Below are 15,979 nucleotides of genomic sequence, written 5' to 3' on the forward strand. Positions count from 1 at the left end.
CTTGATGTTCTGCGGCGATTGACAGAGCTAATTCATTGAAATTGTTGAAATAAAAATATTAAAGAATTTTTTTTTTTTTTTCAGTATTTGTCGTTACTGCAGCAGACTTATGTGTCGTCATTGCAGCTGATGTATATGTCGTCACTGCATCCAATGTATGTGTCGTCACTGCGCCCAATATATATGTCGTCACTGCAGCTGAAGTATATATATTGTCACTGCAGCTGAAGTATATATATCGTCACTGCAGCTGACCAAGTGTCATCACTGCAGCTGAAGTATATATATCGTCACTGCAGCCGACATATGTGTCGTCACTGCAGCTGAAGTATATGTCGTCACTGCATCTAATGTATATGTCGTCGCTGCAGCTGACGTAAGTGTCGTCACTGCAGCTGATGTACATGTCGTCACTACATCTAATGTATATGTCGTCACTGCACCCAATGTATATGTCGTCACTGCAGCTGACGCAAGTATCGTCACTGCATCTGATGCACGTGACGTCACTCCACCGTGTACGCGACGCGGTCACCTGCAGCTGCGCGGCGGTGTGGTCGCCCCGCAGCAGCGCCAGCGCGTAGGTCTTGCAGCGCGCGGCCACGTCGTCGGGCGCCAGCGCCGCCAGCGGGGCGCCGGGCGCCGCGTCGCTCTCCCGCCGCGAGCAGTCGGCCGCCAGCCGGCCGGCCGCGCGCGCCGCCTGCCACACCGAGCACGACACGTGCGCCGCGGGGAACGCCGCGCACACCTCCTGCACACACACTAGTCATAAGAAAAGAATATAAATTGCTTAAAAAATCTCTAATATATAAAAATAAGTCGGGTTTTCCTTCCTGACGCTATAACTTCAGAACGCACGAACCGATTTCCACAGTTTTGCATTCGTTGGAAAGGTCTCGGGCTCCGTGAGGTTTATAGCAAAGAAAATTAGGGGTAGGGTAGGGGTAGGGTAGGGATAGGGTAGGAGTAGAGTAGGGGTAGGGTAGGGGTAGGGTAGGGATAGGGTAGGGGTAGGATAGGGTAGGGTAGGATAGGGGTAGGATAAGCAAGGGTAGGGTAGGGGTAGTGTATGGATAGGGTAGGGATAGGATAGGGTGGGGCTAGGGTAGGCGTAGTTAAAAGTTTACATCGACTTTCACGCGGACGTAGTCGCGGGCGTCCGCTAGTAATTTATATAAATACCTAACTCAACAGGCATTCTACAGTGTAAATGAGTATTTAAGTTGATATTATTGTTATTTTCATACATATTTTAATTGTAAAGATGTAAATTTTAAATGGTGAAATTGTCATTTGGATCATTAAATACTTAATAAATAATTTGCATGCCTAATTGGCAAGATACATTTAACATCTACATCTACCGACCACCTGTATATATAATGCATGTATCTGCAAAGAAATTAATTGATTGATTGATTGATTAAGGCCAGCCATACACGGGCAGCTCGAGCTGTTAGCCAGTGATGGACATAAACCGCTCTTGCACTTTTTTTTTTTTGAAATTTTTCTTAATCTATTTTTTTTTTAAATTCTAATTAAATACTTTATTTCTTAGAACTTTAATTTCAATTTCTTCAAATTCTTGACAAGGTTGTTGACGAAGTCTTAATTCACGAGTCTTGTTGCAACAGCTCGAGCGTTGCGTGTATGTTAGTAGCAGTCTATAATTCACTAAAATCCAAATTCCAAATTCGGATAGACAGGGAGAACAATACAAGCAGAAAAGGGGAGTGGTCAAAATAAAACGCGAAGAAAGCTATCTGTCCTATCATCTAATTTACCCAATCTAATCGATACCCATGACGCTCTAGTAACTGCAAATTTAGCAGACTCGCCTACTATATAGTCATGACATGTCATTATTTATGTCACTGTTCGATATGTCATTATTTATGTAAAATGAAAAACTACTGAGATTTGTTTCTTCTAAACCTGGAGTTGGGAAGTTGGAGTTACACCCCTGCCTTAGAGAGCTTGGATAGCTGACTCGGGCCGAGTCATTGACATAAAATTTGACGGCCTCCGTGGCGCAGTGGTATGCGCGGTGGATTTACAAAACGGAGGTCTTGGATTCGATCCCCGGCTAGGCATATTGAGATTTTCTTAATTAGTCCAGGTCTAGCTGGTGGGAGGCTTCGGCCGTGGCTAGTTACCACCCTACCGGCAAAGACGTACCGCCAAGCGATTTAGCGTTCCGGTACGATGCCGTGTAGAAACCGAAAGGGGTGTGGATTTTCGCTTCCATCTTAGACTGCATCATCACTTACCATCAGGTGAGATTGTAGTCAAGGGCTAACTTGTAAAGAATAAAAAAAAAAAAAAAAAATTACCCAATCTAATCGATACCCATGACGCTTTAGTAACTGCAAATTTAGTCAGTCTCTCTCAGTTTCCCCTGCTATAAAGTCATGACACTAATCACAGTTCGATATGTCATTATTTATGAAAGATAAAAAAGTACTGAGTTTTGTTTGTTCTAAGCCTGGGGGTTGGGAAGTTGGAGTTACACCCCTGTACCTTAGAGTTTGTTTAGCTGATTCGGACCCAGTCATTGTCATAAAATTTGCTGCTTGTAAGTTAAAGGAAACTACATGGTAAAATTATATCTTCGAATGAAGCGGCTCATATAATTATAATAGAACTTCACTTACAGGTAAGTTTGTTTAATCATTAAGAAATAAAGGTGAATGTCCATGAGCCAATACAACGTCGTTAACCCATGTATGCCGACATATAAAAGTATATGGAAATGAAAATATGTTTTATAAACACGGATCTGGTCAAATAATTGGCTTAATAAAAGTATGTTACTTGATGTGAATTAATAAATATAATGTTTTTTTATGATTTACTGTGTTCAAAATGCCCTAATTGGACATTTCTGAGGACTTCCTGGATATGCTTGTTGTATGTATTATTTGACTCCACTAAATTATTATTTTACGTATGAATAAGTTATAAATATTTAGTTTGTTTTAAAACATTGTTATTAGGCTAAGTTTTTGATCTGAATAAAGGCAATTATTATTTTATTATAATATTAATGTTCAAAATGTTCGTCGGTGTACCAGAGCGGCGGAGTAATCTGAAGCTATATTCTTTTTTTCTGTTACCAACAAGCTCAACAAACAAGAGAATGAATAAACAAACCAATCCTATGTCTTCAAAAAATACCGTAAAACCCAGGCTGCTTTTATATTGTCCCCATTGGGGACATTCAATGTGAACTAAAATTTTCTAAACATTGTATTACATTTTTTTGGTATAGTAATGATTTCGTTAGAATTATCAGGATTTTTTTACATATAAGTAAATTGCCGGGTGGTTAGGTTAGGGTAGGCCAGTATTACCCTAAAGCCTGCCAACCCGCATAGACGCAGAAGGCTTATCCCAGTATTAGGCTGCTAAAATAGTCTAATACCATGGGAAAGCCAATGGGAGAAACCACGGGGCGTCTACCAGTTAATACCCCACCCACACCCACCTGGCGGCTCTTGGTGGGGTCGGAGACCACGCAGCGCACCTGCCGCCACGCGGGGTTGCACGACTTGAACGTCTCCAGCAGCCACGTCAAGTCTTCACCGATCAACGTCGATATACCTGAAACAATCATTCCTTTAATCTATATAGGCTAGTTGAGACTATTTTTAAATGGTCTTGAAATTTCATTATCATTCTACTAAATTGAAAAAAAATTGTCATATTTTTTCGAGATGTGATTACATGAACAAGTTAATTTTTAAATATTTTTTTTAAAACTACGAGCCAAAACGCCTGTCGGCCATGATGGTCAATATTTCATCTGTTTCATGACGTCACTATAACAAATCCCTTACAGACGGACGTTTGACAAAAATATTAGTTAACAATTATTTTGACGTTTAGTACATCAAGTGTGTTAGTGACGTCACAAAATTTGTGACGTCACTAACACACTTTCACACGACGACAGCATTTGTGAGGTTTGAAAAATTAAAAAAAAAATACTATGATTTTTAAATTAAGTTTTATAAGAAATCCTTCATCAGTATCAACCCATATTCGGCTCACTGCTGAGCTTGAGTCTCCTCTCACAATGAGAGGTGTTAGGCGAATAGTCCACCACGCTGGTCCAATGCGGCTTGGCAGACTTCACACACGCAGAGAATTGAGAAAATTCTCTGGTATGCAGGTTTCCTCATGTTGTTTTTCCTTCACCGATTGAGACACGTGATATTTAATATCTTAAAATGCACACAACTGAAAAGTTAGAGGTGCATGCCCTGGACCCTCCGGAATCGGAGGCAGAGGTCATATCCACTATCACTCAAGGCTCTAAGAAATCCTTAACTTTTATTATTAACTAGTGGACCCGGTCAAGCTTCGCTTTGACTTATGTGCACTTCTTCCCTATCCCTGCTCTACACTACTCTACCCCTACCATACCCTACCCCTTGACTCTTAAACGCTTGTATGGGAAATAGAAAAGGGTTGTTTTTATGGTTTTCCCAGCAATTATTCTAATTTTTCTCACCTTTTAAACCTTCCCTATACCTCCACGAACATTTGAAGACCAAGATAAGATAAATCCGTTAAGCCGTTCTCGAGTTTTAGCGAGACTAACGAACAGCAATTCATTTTTATATATATAGATTAATATCGATATATTTCGGACCCTTATTCCATGTATTACACGAAATTTGTTATGAGTCAACTACCGTACTGTGCAGCAACATACCAGCGCTCACAACCACCGACTTCCCATTGCCGTCTTCAGCGAGGAACAGTGTCACGTGGTACTTGACGCTCAGGCCCGCCGGCACGCCCGACATTGACACGGCGCTGTTGAACTCTATGCCTGCAAATTAACTATTTATTATCACTTTACCTCCATGGACTTATGAGAGCCTGGTATACAGTTTTGATGTTAATAGGGATGATGACAGTTTTTTAAATCTAATATATAAAATTCTCGTGTCGCGGTGTTCGAACTTGAACTCCTCCAAAACGGCTCGACCGATTTTGATGAAATTTTTTGTGCATATTCAGTAGGTCTGAGAATCGGCCAACATCTATTTTTCAAACCCCTAAATCCTAGGATAGGGTAGTGGTAGGGTAGGGGTATGGTATAGGGATAGGGTAGGGGTAGGGTAGCGGTAGGGTAGGGGTAGGGTAGGGGTAGGGTAGGGTAGTAGTAGGGTAGGTTTATGGTATAGGGATAGGGTAGGGGTAGGGTAGTGGTAGGGTAGTTGTAGGGTAGGGTAGGGTAGGGGTAGAGTAGAGGTAGGGTAGGGGTAGGGGTAGGAGTATGGTAGTGTAAGGTAGGGATAGGGAAGAAGTGCAAATAAATAAATTAATAAGTCAAAGCGAAGCTTGAGCGAGTCCGCTAGTTGTATATAAATTAAGAGTATACTAATAGCAAAGCAATTTTGTAAAAGTACCAGGGTATCTGCGATCATTACTTTCGGAGCTACAGGGATTTAAAGGGTCAGATTTGCGGATCCCTGAAAAACGTCCCATACAAAATGGCACGAGTTAGTGACGTCGTAGGTAATGTAATGATCGTTAGATTTGTATGTGCGTTCGAACAAAATTACTAATATATCTTTGTTATTTGTGCGTTTATGTTTATAGTTCATAAATTAAAAAATGTCACATTCAATGTAAGGAAGCTAAAACTGTATGAATTTTCATCTAATTACGATAAAATATTTTTAGTAGATTTTGAAATTTTATAATCTTATTTATTTTGCAAATATCCAGACAATCTTTGCTTGTATAAATTAGTCAACAATGACCTTATTTACCCGAATGTATCATTAAATTCAATATATTCAAACCTCATCATCCCCATTATGAGGGTCTGGGGTCAATGCATATGATTAACCCTACAACCGTTGGTCACAAGTCCCAGACTGTGCACAAATTTTTTCTCTGAATCGTAAAATATTGCTAAAATATTGTCTCTATGAGAGTCTGCTATGATTTATGAGGGTCTGCTATCTATGAGGCTCTGGTATGTATTACTAGAATCTGCTATCATCAATGAAGCTCTGGTATGAATTGTTTTTTTTTTTTTTTTTAATAAATAAATATACTTAAACAATACACATCACTATCTAGCCCCAAAGTAAGCATACAGAGTAGCTTGTGTTATGGGTGCTAAGATAGTTGATATTATAATATTCATATACATTTATATACTACATATAAATACTTATATAATGTATAAATACAGACACTGGAAAAAGCCCATGTACATCACACGAATATTTTCCAGTTGTGGGAATCGAACCCACGGCCGTGGATGCAGAAACCAGGGTCACTACCCACTGCGGCACGCGGCCGTCATTGAATGAATTACAAGGGTCTGCTATGATCTACAAGGATCTGTTATGATCTATAAGCGTCTATGAGGGTCAGCGATAATCTTTAAGGCTCTGGTATGAATTCTACGATTCTGCTATGATCTATGAGGGTCACCATTGATCTATAAGGCTCTGGTATGAATTATACGGATCTGCTATAATCTTTGAGGGTCTGCATTGATCTATAAGGCTCTGGTATGATCCACAAAGGTTTATGGGGCTCTCACCGGTCTCGATGCACAGGAACTGTGGCACAGCGTTGAAGGCCAACTGCATACTGGGCGTGGTGAAGTACACGCACTGGATGTTGCCCGATGGAGAGTGTAACAGTTTCACTCCCGCATCTGAAACACAAGACAGTGCTTTAGGGAGGGAATATTTAAAAATTTTATTTCAAGCATATAGCTCCATATTCCATCTTCTGGAAAAGTGGAAATAATTGGAGTATCACTGGATTTTTTTTTTAGGTTTTTCTAAAAAAATTATATTTATAATAAAGTCGGGTTTTCCTTCCTGACGCTATAACTCCAGTACGCACGAACCGATTTCCACGGTTTTGCATTCGTTGGGAAGGTCTCGGGCTCCGTGAGGTTTATAGCAAAGAAAATTCAGGAAACATTTCAATGTAGGGTAGGGGTAGGGTAGAGGTAGGATAGGGGTAGGGGTAGGATAGGGGTAGGAGTAGGGTAGGGGCTGAAAGTTTACATGGAGTTTTACGCAGACGAAGTCGCGGGCGTCTGTTAGTACTTTTATAATTTAGTATAGCTAAAAGCAATACCTTTTTTTATTTTTTTTTTAAAAAGATTATTTGCCATATCTTTTTTTAAAATATGACCAATATTCCCATTCCTCAGTACGACAATAGACCAACGGGGCGGGGACCGAACCACCACCCCATTGGTGATGAGTCCGACCGCTCTTACTGTTGAGCTATTGAGGCTGTTGAGCTATCGTTAAAGCAATTCAGAATACAAATATACAATAATCGCTTGTTTGAAAGTATTACACAAAACATACAGTAAATAATATAAAAATAATTCAATAGAATACAGATAAGAAGACTACCTTTACCAGAAGAATACAAACCATAATTGAGTTGAAGTTTCCTGACAACAAAATCATACTTCTGGTTGAGCCAGCGAGCCACTGCTGGGCCGGCCGCAACCAACTGAGCCTCTGTGGTGATCACTTGCATTTCAGACCTGTGACAATTATAATATATTTTTAGCAAAAGTGGATTTAAAAAAATAAGAAAACCACTGTAGAACAATGGTTATGGTTATTCACAACATTTGTCAGGACAACTTAATTGACAAATCAATCTGTAAGATACCAAAATAAGACCCTAGAATGACCTAGAGTCACGCACTTGTGAACGTTGTGTGTAGGGTTAAAGACGCTTTTGACAGTTAACAATCACTCCCCTTTCCCACTCAAGTCACTCTCCCCGCCATTCCCAAGCAACCCATAAAGAACCGACCGTACGACGAGCGCCTTATATCACAAGTTGTTCCCGCCAACCGATCGCTACCCCTCTCTAACTCCCTACATCTCTTGTAGTTCATGGATTATTTTAGTATAGCAGGGAAGAATAACTTGCGCAATGAAGGTGAGTTTTGGCATGTTTAAAGGTTTATTTTGCTTTTAAGTTGTGCTGACAAATATTGTTAATCATAACTTTTTTTAACATTGGTTTTTTATTTCATAAATCCAATTCTAAGTTTCCTTTATATATTGTAAAAGCTTACAGTCTGTATCTATTAGAAATAAATGTACCTTTCATTATCTCCAGGGTTTTCGATGATGGCAACCTCGTACTCCTGGCTGCTGTCCACTTGTGTGTTGTTGCTCAGCTCAAACTGCTGGTACGTGTTGTTGGATTCATCCACAGGTTGCTGAAAATATTGTACAATCATACTAATATTCACTAATACTCACTATATTCACTAATATTATTCACTATTCACTAAAATTATAAAGGCAAAAGTTTGTGTGTAAGTGTGAAAGTATGTTTGTTCCTCTTTTACGCTGCAGCTACAAAAGCGATTTGGCTGAAATTTGGAATGGAAATAGATTTTGCTCTGGATTAACATATAAGACTACTATTCATCCCGGAAAAATACATCGTTCCCGCGGGATTTGTGAAAAACTGAATTACACGCGGATAAAGTCGCAGGCGTCCGCTATTAGAATATAAAATTCTAGTATCACTATGTGTAGGCATTACATGCACCCCACAACATATCTTGTAAAGATAAATTGTCATCGGCCATTGAAATCATTTAGTCTGGAATCCATAGAACATTTTTTATCACTGAATACTATCAAGTTGGTTAATATCAACTTTTAATAACCTTGTTATTATATAATATAGGGAGTAGGTTTCCTAATAAAACAGACTTTAAGAAACACCTACAAGCTGAGGGAGGCCTGTGCCAAAAGGCACACTGTGCTAGGAGATATTCTTTAAAAAGTTAAAACATAGTGTAATAGATGTAAAAAATGTAATTTCTTATCCCAGGATAAAGGGCTCATTGTTATTATTAACCTTGTTATTGATACAAGTTGGGAGGAGGGTAGTTTACCAAAAGTTGTTACTAATATGTTTTTTAACATAAATCTCTGAAACATGCGTTGTTGCTTGTAAGCTAAAAGAAACTACTTGGTAAAATTATATCTGAGAATGAAGCTATAAAATATAATTGTATTGAAGAAGTTATACAAGAATACTATTCATTTGATGCTGGGAACTGGTGCAATTTTATTGAACTTTCTAACCTTTTACATAAAAAAGGGCCATTAAAAACTTTATAAGTGTTTGTCTGTCTGTGTAGCTGAAGTAATGGACTAATAATGACAAGGTATTTATGTGAAGAAGATCTCATATGCAGTGGCGTGCATAAGGTTGTTGATCAGGGTAAGCACTAGTAAGAAAATTAACCAAACTGGGAAAAAATCTTCATTTAATAAGCATTAAGAAAACAACTCTTTGGGTATGCAGTACTTTAATGCATGTATGGAGTGCACGCCACTGCTCATATGCCATTTCAAAGATGGATTAAAAGAAAAATAGCATTGTTATGATGAAACAATGCTATTATTTTAGAAATTTTAAATGTTTTTAATGAAACTTGATTTGATTGATACATAACTCTTAAATATTAACAAAATTAAGACTTACATTATTCACTTCAGTAGTGTTCTGTACAAATGTGCCATTCTCCTCCTCCGGCTCTCCCTTGACGTCATAAATAGTCTCCGCCATCACAATCCTGCCCGAGGAGTCCATGGTCCACATGCCTCCAAACGCAAAGTTTGAGGGATTCCCACTCTGTTCATACAGAATCACCGTGTTAGGCCCTGCAATAGTAAACAAAGTATTGTATTAAAAATTAAAACACTCATTATGAATTTTTGATTAGAACCGACAAGTCCAGTTAATTAATTAATTATACAGCCCTATTCAATGTGTACTGTTTACCAACAAACAAATTAGAAATAATAGTAGAAAACGCACATCATTTCATAACTTATTTATTTTTAAATATGTAATATTTGTGTACAACATGTTATTCAAAATATATTAACTATATCTAATTGTTCTAAGCTTATTACTTGAGTTTATTTTTATTATTTTAAGACCAAGTTAATTATAATTTTTCTCTCATTTATTTATTACTTCTTTTTTTTAAATTTTTAACAATATAAGTATAAAATACAAAACATTATTAAAAATTTATAAAAAAAATTCACCCTCCCGCTGCGGGACATTTGAGTGCCCAAGCAACCGGTGGTCAGGGCTCCAGAGTGAGGAACCTCCTCACAATACGCGCCGTCTCAAGAATCACTGCCTTTTGTATCCGACTCTTGATCCAACAGTTAAGCGAAAGCTTCTTAAGGTGTTGGTCGAAGCTTTTCGCTATAAGACCATTGACTGAAACAACTATCGGAACAATAATAGTTGACTCAACATTCCACATGGCGGTAATCTCGTGAGCAAGGTCCAAATATTTTGATACTTTTTCCTTTTCGGCTTTAACCAGATTATCGTCATGTGGAACAGTAATATCAACAATTATTGCACGACGCACTGCCCGATCGACTAGCACTATATCAGGTCTATTGGCTACAATATACCTGTCAGTGATAATCGTTCGGTCCCAGTAGAGCAATGCACTGCTATTTTCAAGAACTGACGCTGGGTCGTACCTATAGTAAGGCATCTCAAAATCGATAAGGCCATATTGAAGAGCAAGTTGTTGGTGGATTATCTTGGCTACTTGATTATGTCTGTGCAAGTATTCGCCGTTAGCAAGGTGAGAACACCCGGACACAATATGCCTGAGGGACTCCCCAGGGCGATGACACGCTCGACAGATGTCTAGAGTGCCATCTTTCATAATGTGTTTCCGGTAGTTTCTAGTTAATTATAATTATTAATAGGCTTACAATTTAATGTGTTTCTTACTTAAATTCAGTAAATTGCAAGGATATATTTTTTTTTTATTTGAATCACTCAAGTTCCTCTTCTTAAGTGTATGTATGGAGTTCACAATTTATCAACAGTCCACAATCCCATGAGATAGATTATAAGCTAACGGTATTTACAATTAGTATGGTGACTTATAGATGTGTGGAAGGGATCATAGAGAACAAAAGTGTACTGATTCAGGTTTCGATCCACTTACCAAGCTGTACCGGCTCCCCTTTCATGTTGACAAAGACAGGCTGCTCAAAGTTACCCTCGACCAGCTGCCCAGTGTGGACTATCTGTTGCGCCTGCTCCACCGGCACTTCCACCACCTGGTTCACCTCCACCTCAACCTTATCCTTCTCCTCCTCAGCTTTACCGCGGTTCACCATCTTTCTTTTCTCCCCCTCAGCTGATTCATCACTTTTACGTTTGATCACAGTTTTCTTCTTATTTTTCTTGTCCATTTTCACTAATTGCTACAAGCACTTGCACTAGAACGCGCACAGAGCAATATTATGTGATAATGTGGCGGAAAACACTTGGTTTGATAAAATAAACGGGATATTATCGCGGGTTAAACTAACGCCTCGCCCACAGACCGACATTATTGCACTTTTAAAGTATCAAAATTTAATTCAATTAATTCTATACACTCTTTTTATAAAACGCGCGATCACCTAATATATAATGTTTTTAAAGTTCATTCACAGTTTTTGGAAGAAAAATAATTACAACTCTAAAAGGTGCGAAAAGGACAACTCACAAGACGCCATTTCTAAATTTTTTTTTTTTTTAATAACTAGGTAGGTCCACACAGATCTGGGTTCTAGTCTGTTTGACACCCAAAAAATAATATTTTTGATGTATGAATTATAAATAAAATGTATGTGTTTTTCTAACTGTATTGTATATTTCGAACTTACACTTCTAGATAGTGCAAGTATTAATTATTTTGTGCACGTAGCATTGTTGATTGAAATAAAACAACGGCAGCTTTATCTAGATCCTAAAAAGCTAGAAGCCAAAAATTATTTAGTCTTTGACCAGAAACAAATAATAAAAGTTGTCTGTGTCTGTGACTTTGATTTTTGGATTTTTTTTATTTTGATTTTGATTTGATTTTGAAATTTTTGAATTTTGAAAGTGAATGCCTATTGCTAACAAAATACACTATTGATAAACATTTTACATCATCTTTATTAACACAAGTCACTTTATATAAAATGTTTTATGTTATGTGTTAAAAAGAAAACCACAAACCGAAGGTTGCGACCCGATAACATTATCATTATTTATTTAGCAAGTAATGATTAGTTAGCGTAATTACGTAATTATAAATAAATATTCATGCTCATTCTGAATACCTTCACAATACTCGTTCAAGTGGTGTTCATTGTTTTTATGAGTTTACTGTCGATGAATATTTTGCGTTACTTTACTGGCAGCGTGAAAAACATGGTTGCGATAGCACCTGCAGTTTTTGTGAACCATGGAGGCGGTCCCATGCCTCTACTGGGCGATAAAGACAGCAAAGGACTGACAGAGTTCCTCCGAGATGAAGTGAAGAAACACGTAAACCTGAAGGAGTTGAAGGCTATTATTCTGGTGACCGCGCATTGGGAGGAGGATAAGGTGACAATATCGTCTGCGAAACATCACGATCTTTATTTCGATTACTACGGTTTCCCGCCAGAAACTTACAAATACAGGTATTTAAAATTTTTTCTATACTTCTATACTAATATTATAAATCTGAAGAGTTTGTTTGTTTTGTTAAACAGACTAATCTCAGGAACTACTGCTTTGCATAGTGCATTTATTGAAGAAGGCTCTAGTAACATTACACTAGGACCAATATGAGCAAAGCACGAATGAAAAATGTGGGAAAATTGATCCTTTTGTATTTCCATTCTGTGTGCTGCTTAAACAGTTAAAGTCATGCAAACATCGTGACAGTATTGTCAAAAGTTTTTTTTTATTTTAATAACCTCTGCCTCCAATTCCGGAGGATGTGGGTTTGAATCTGGTTCAAGGCATGCACCTCTAACTTTTCAGTTGCGTTTTAAGAAATTAAATATCAAGAGTATCTAACCTGCGTACCAGAGAATTTCCTTAATTTTCTGTGTGCGTGAAGTCTGCCAATCCGCCTTGGGTCAGCTTTGTGGACCTAGCCTAACCCCACTCATTCTGAGAGGAGACTCTGGCTCAGCAGTGAGCCGAAATTGGGTTGATAATGATGAAAAAATAGGTTTCCAGCATGCAGTCGATATGGCAAGCATCTGATAGTATGCATATACCTACATAACATACTTAGGTACCAATATAATATACTTTTAATCAAGTTTTAAATAAACCTTAATGTGATGATAAAATTGTTTCAGGTATGACGCACCAGGCGACCCAGAGTTAGCTCAGCGAATTCACACAGAGCTAACTAAAGCGGGCATAGATTCCAAACTCGACCCAAAAAGAGGTTGGGACCACGGAGTATTTGTTCCTATGATGTTGATAAACCCATCAGCTGACATACCTATAGTACAAATCTCCGTGTTAACCAACCAAAATCCGGAACAACATTACAATATCGGCAAGACTTTATCACGGTTCAGGAAAGAAGGTATCGCTATAATTGGCTCTGGCATGTCTTATCATAATATGAGAGAGTTTCGAAACAGTAGGAACTCTGGTAGAGTTGTAAATAAGGACTTTGATGCATTTCTAAACGAAGCTTGTACGTCTAGTGATGAAAAGAGGAAGGAACTCTTGTCTGTATGGGATAAGCAGCCTGGGGCTCTGGAGTCGCATCCACCTAGGGCTGCAGAGCATTTGATGCCGTTGATTGTTATAGCTGGTGCTGGAGGTGATGAACCAGGGGAGAGGATCTTCAACTGGGACCTAACTGGTAGTTTTAGGCTGAGTGGGTTTATATGGAGAAATTTAAGTTAATTCCACGTTAAAAGTGGGGTTCTTTGGAGGTAGAAACATGTATAAAGGAGATGTCCCACTCTCCATACATTGTTTGCCCCAGACAAAAAAGTTAATATGTCACAATGAATCTATTACTTTTGGGTTGATTGTAATGTCTTGAATTATTATAAATTTTATTTTTGATCCTAAATAGCGGGGTTATTTAATATTGAGTAACATAACATCTCACATAATAATCTAGAAGGTAAAAATTAAAGTGATTTTAAAACCCCTCTATTTACAAGATTTCTGTTTATATCTTTCAACATAAAAATTAAAAGGTAATTATTGTACATTATTGGTATTTTTCATTTCACCTGGGGCAATTTTGGGACATCTCCTTTTGGCTACTAACAATAAATAAAAACAATTATTTTAAATTGAATTCACAATTTGTGAAATGAAGAGGTGTTAGAATTTTTAATCACAGTATTGGTTTATTTATTACAACTCATTAAAACCAAACTTAAGTCTGGCCGCTCAGAAATTGCGTTTCTGACAGCTTGTGATCGAATGGCCGACGTTACATAAGAGAGACAAAAAACGACGCGATTGTAATTGAATATGTTTGTCACATTTCCACAACCTGTCTGAAACGCAATCTCTGAGCGGCCGGACTTTAGATCTAAATCGTCCGCTTTTAAAAGGTTTGATAACAGTACAGAATGTAGTTATAGAATGTGCACAAATGATAATTATACGGGTATAGGTGTTGAGAACCAGCTGTATATAATGAAAAATCGGAAGAACAAATAATAATTTTTAATATAACAAACCTCAAAATGTTTGTTTAAAAGAATAATATTTATGATGATGAAGAATGTTTTGAAATTACTTATATATTATTGTAAATAAAGGCCTTATTATTATTATTATTATTATTATTATTAATATTACAAACCTATTTTCTCGAATTTAGAAAATAAATATAATATAATACAATTATAATAATACTACTAAGTACCAATAGATATAAGTTAACTTTGTATAGGTGGATGGTGTGTTTGTCATTTATATCAGGTATTAACAACTCCTAAAGTCCGGCCGCTCAGAAATTGTATTTTGACAGGTGATCGAATGGGCGATGTAACATCGAAGGTTGTTGACTGCGCTGTTTCAAGGTTACGCCAACTGTTTGTCTTTGTAGTGATGAGACAAAATAACGAGGCAATAGGGATGATGACATTTTTTTGCTAAATAACTAAAGCTAACAGTAAAGCAATTTTGTAAAAGTAACAGGATATGTGGGATCATTAATTTCTGAGCTACAGGGATTTATAGGGTCAGATTTGCGGCACTGCCGCGGATCCCTGAAAAACGCCCCATACAAAATGGTACGAATTAATGACGTCGTCGATCATAATGATCGTTAGATTTGTATGGGCGTTCAACCAAAATTACAAATATCTTTGTTATATTATGTGCGTTTATGTTTATAGTTCAAATATTGACAAATGTCACGTTTAATGTAAAGAAGCTAATGCAAAATGTATGAATTTTCATCTAATTATGACAAAAGATTTTTAATAGATTTTGATATAATCTTATTTACCTATTCTGCAAACATCCAGAGAATCTTTGTTTTTTTATATATTAATTAGTTTTACATTTAACATTGACTATAATTACTCGAAAGTCTCATAAAAATCAATATATTCAAACCTAGTCATCATCCCCATTGTAATTGAATATGTTTGTCCCATTCAATCACGACCTGTCAGAAACGCAATTTCTGAGCGTCCGGACTTTAATTTGCACGAGACATCGTAACATAGGCACAGCTTCAAAAACTGAATGTGGAATAGTATTTTGTCTATGAGATTTACTCTTTGTATAGGAGTTACAAACCTACTTGTTAGTTATTTATAGTATGCTTCGGTTTACACGCAAATGGGACCAAATAAGTTAATGTTATGTGATCACATACTAATATATGTATAATATAATATATAGATAAAATGTTGCAAATTATATTTACGAGCATGAATTAAAAATATTGTTAACATATTGTTGAATTTTTTTTTTATGATTTATTTATCATTTTTACTATTAAACCTAATTATTAACCTGAAACATAAGTATTTTATTTTTTAAGAGAAAACGCTTTGTTGAAATATTTACCATAAAAATTATCATCACTGATGCCTATAAATAACTAAAACTTCATCTAAATTGGGTCAGTATTTAT

General features: G+C 37.1%; 3 protein-coding genes across 11 annotated transcripts in view; 2 read left to right on the top strand and 1 right to left on the bottom strand.

The window, feature by feature from the left end:
* LOC112055150 (uncharacterized) overlaps window positions 1-11,612 on the bottom strand; it is a 28,312-nt gene extending 16,700 nt beyond the window's left edge. Inside the window, exons 1-8 of the mRNA XM_052889918.1 lie at window positions 11,039-11,612; window positions 9,532-9,710; window positions 8,127-8,245; window positions 7,437-7,552; window positions 6,578-6,694; window positions 4,721-4,840; window positions 3,488-3,603; window positions 536-751 (exon numbers count right to left, since the gene is read on the bottom strand). Coding sequence (XP_052745878.1) covers window positions 536-751; window positions 3,488-3,603; window positions 4,721-4,840; window positions 6,578-6,694; window positions 7,437-7,552; window positions 8,127-8,245; window positions 9,532-9,710; window positions 11,039-11,288 — 1,233 coding nt within the window. The 5' untranslated portion in view covers window positions 11,289-11,612. The remainder of the gene's footprint in view (window positions 1-535; window positions 752-3,487; window positions 3,604-4,720; window positions 4,841-6,577; window positions 6,695-7,436; window positions 7,553-8,126; window positions 8,246-9,531; window positions 9,711-11,038) is intronic.
* The window catches only part of LOC112052834 (zinc finger protein 84-like), a 387,100-nt gene that overhangs the window by 267,521 nt on the left and 103,600 nt on the right, over window positions 1-15,979 (top strand). The gene's annotated exons all lie outside the window — the stretch shown is intronic.
* On the top strand, window positions 11,916-15,798 carry LOC112055139 (uncharacterized). Its single transcript, XM_024095140.2, has 2 exons — window positions 11,916-12,533; window positions 13,206-15,798. Exons 1-2 carry the CDS (start codon window positions 12,172-12,174, stop codon window positions 13,768-13,770), a joined length of 927 nt encoding a protein of 308 aa, XP_023950908.2. The 5' UTR covers window positions 11,916-12,171; the 3' UTR covers window positions 13,771-15,798.

The sequence above is a fragment of the Bicyclus anynana genome, chromosome 26 (genome assembly GCF_947172395.1).
Source record: "Bicyclus anynana chromosome 26, ilBicAnyn1.1, whole genome shotgun sequence".
Classification (NCBI taxonomy): Eukaryota; Metazoa; Arthropoda; class Insecta; order Lepidoptera; family Nymphalidae; genus Bicyclus; species Bicyclus anynana.

What these genes read in the sequence shown, in the direction of transcription:
- LOC112055139 (XM_024095140.2), top strand. Translation starts at nt 12,172, where the DNA reads ATGCTCATTCTGAATACCTTCACAATACTCGTTCAAGTGGTGTTCATT. An exon ending in CCAGAAACTTACAAATACAG is followed by an intron (nt 12,534 to 13,205) that starts GTATTTAAAATT and finishes AAATTGTTTCAG; the next exon opens with GTATGACGCACCAGGCGACC.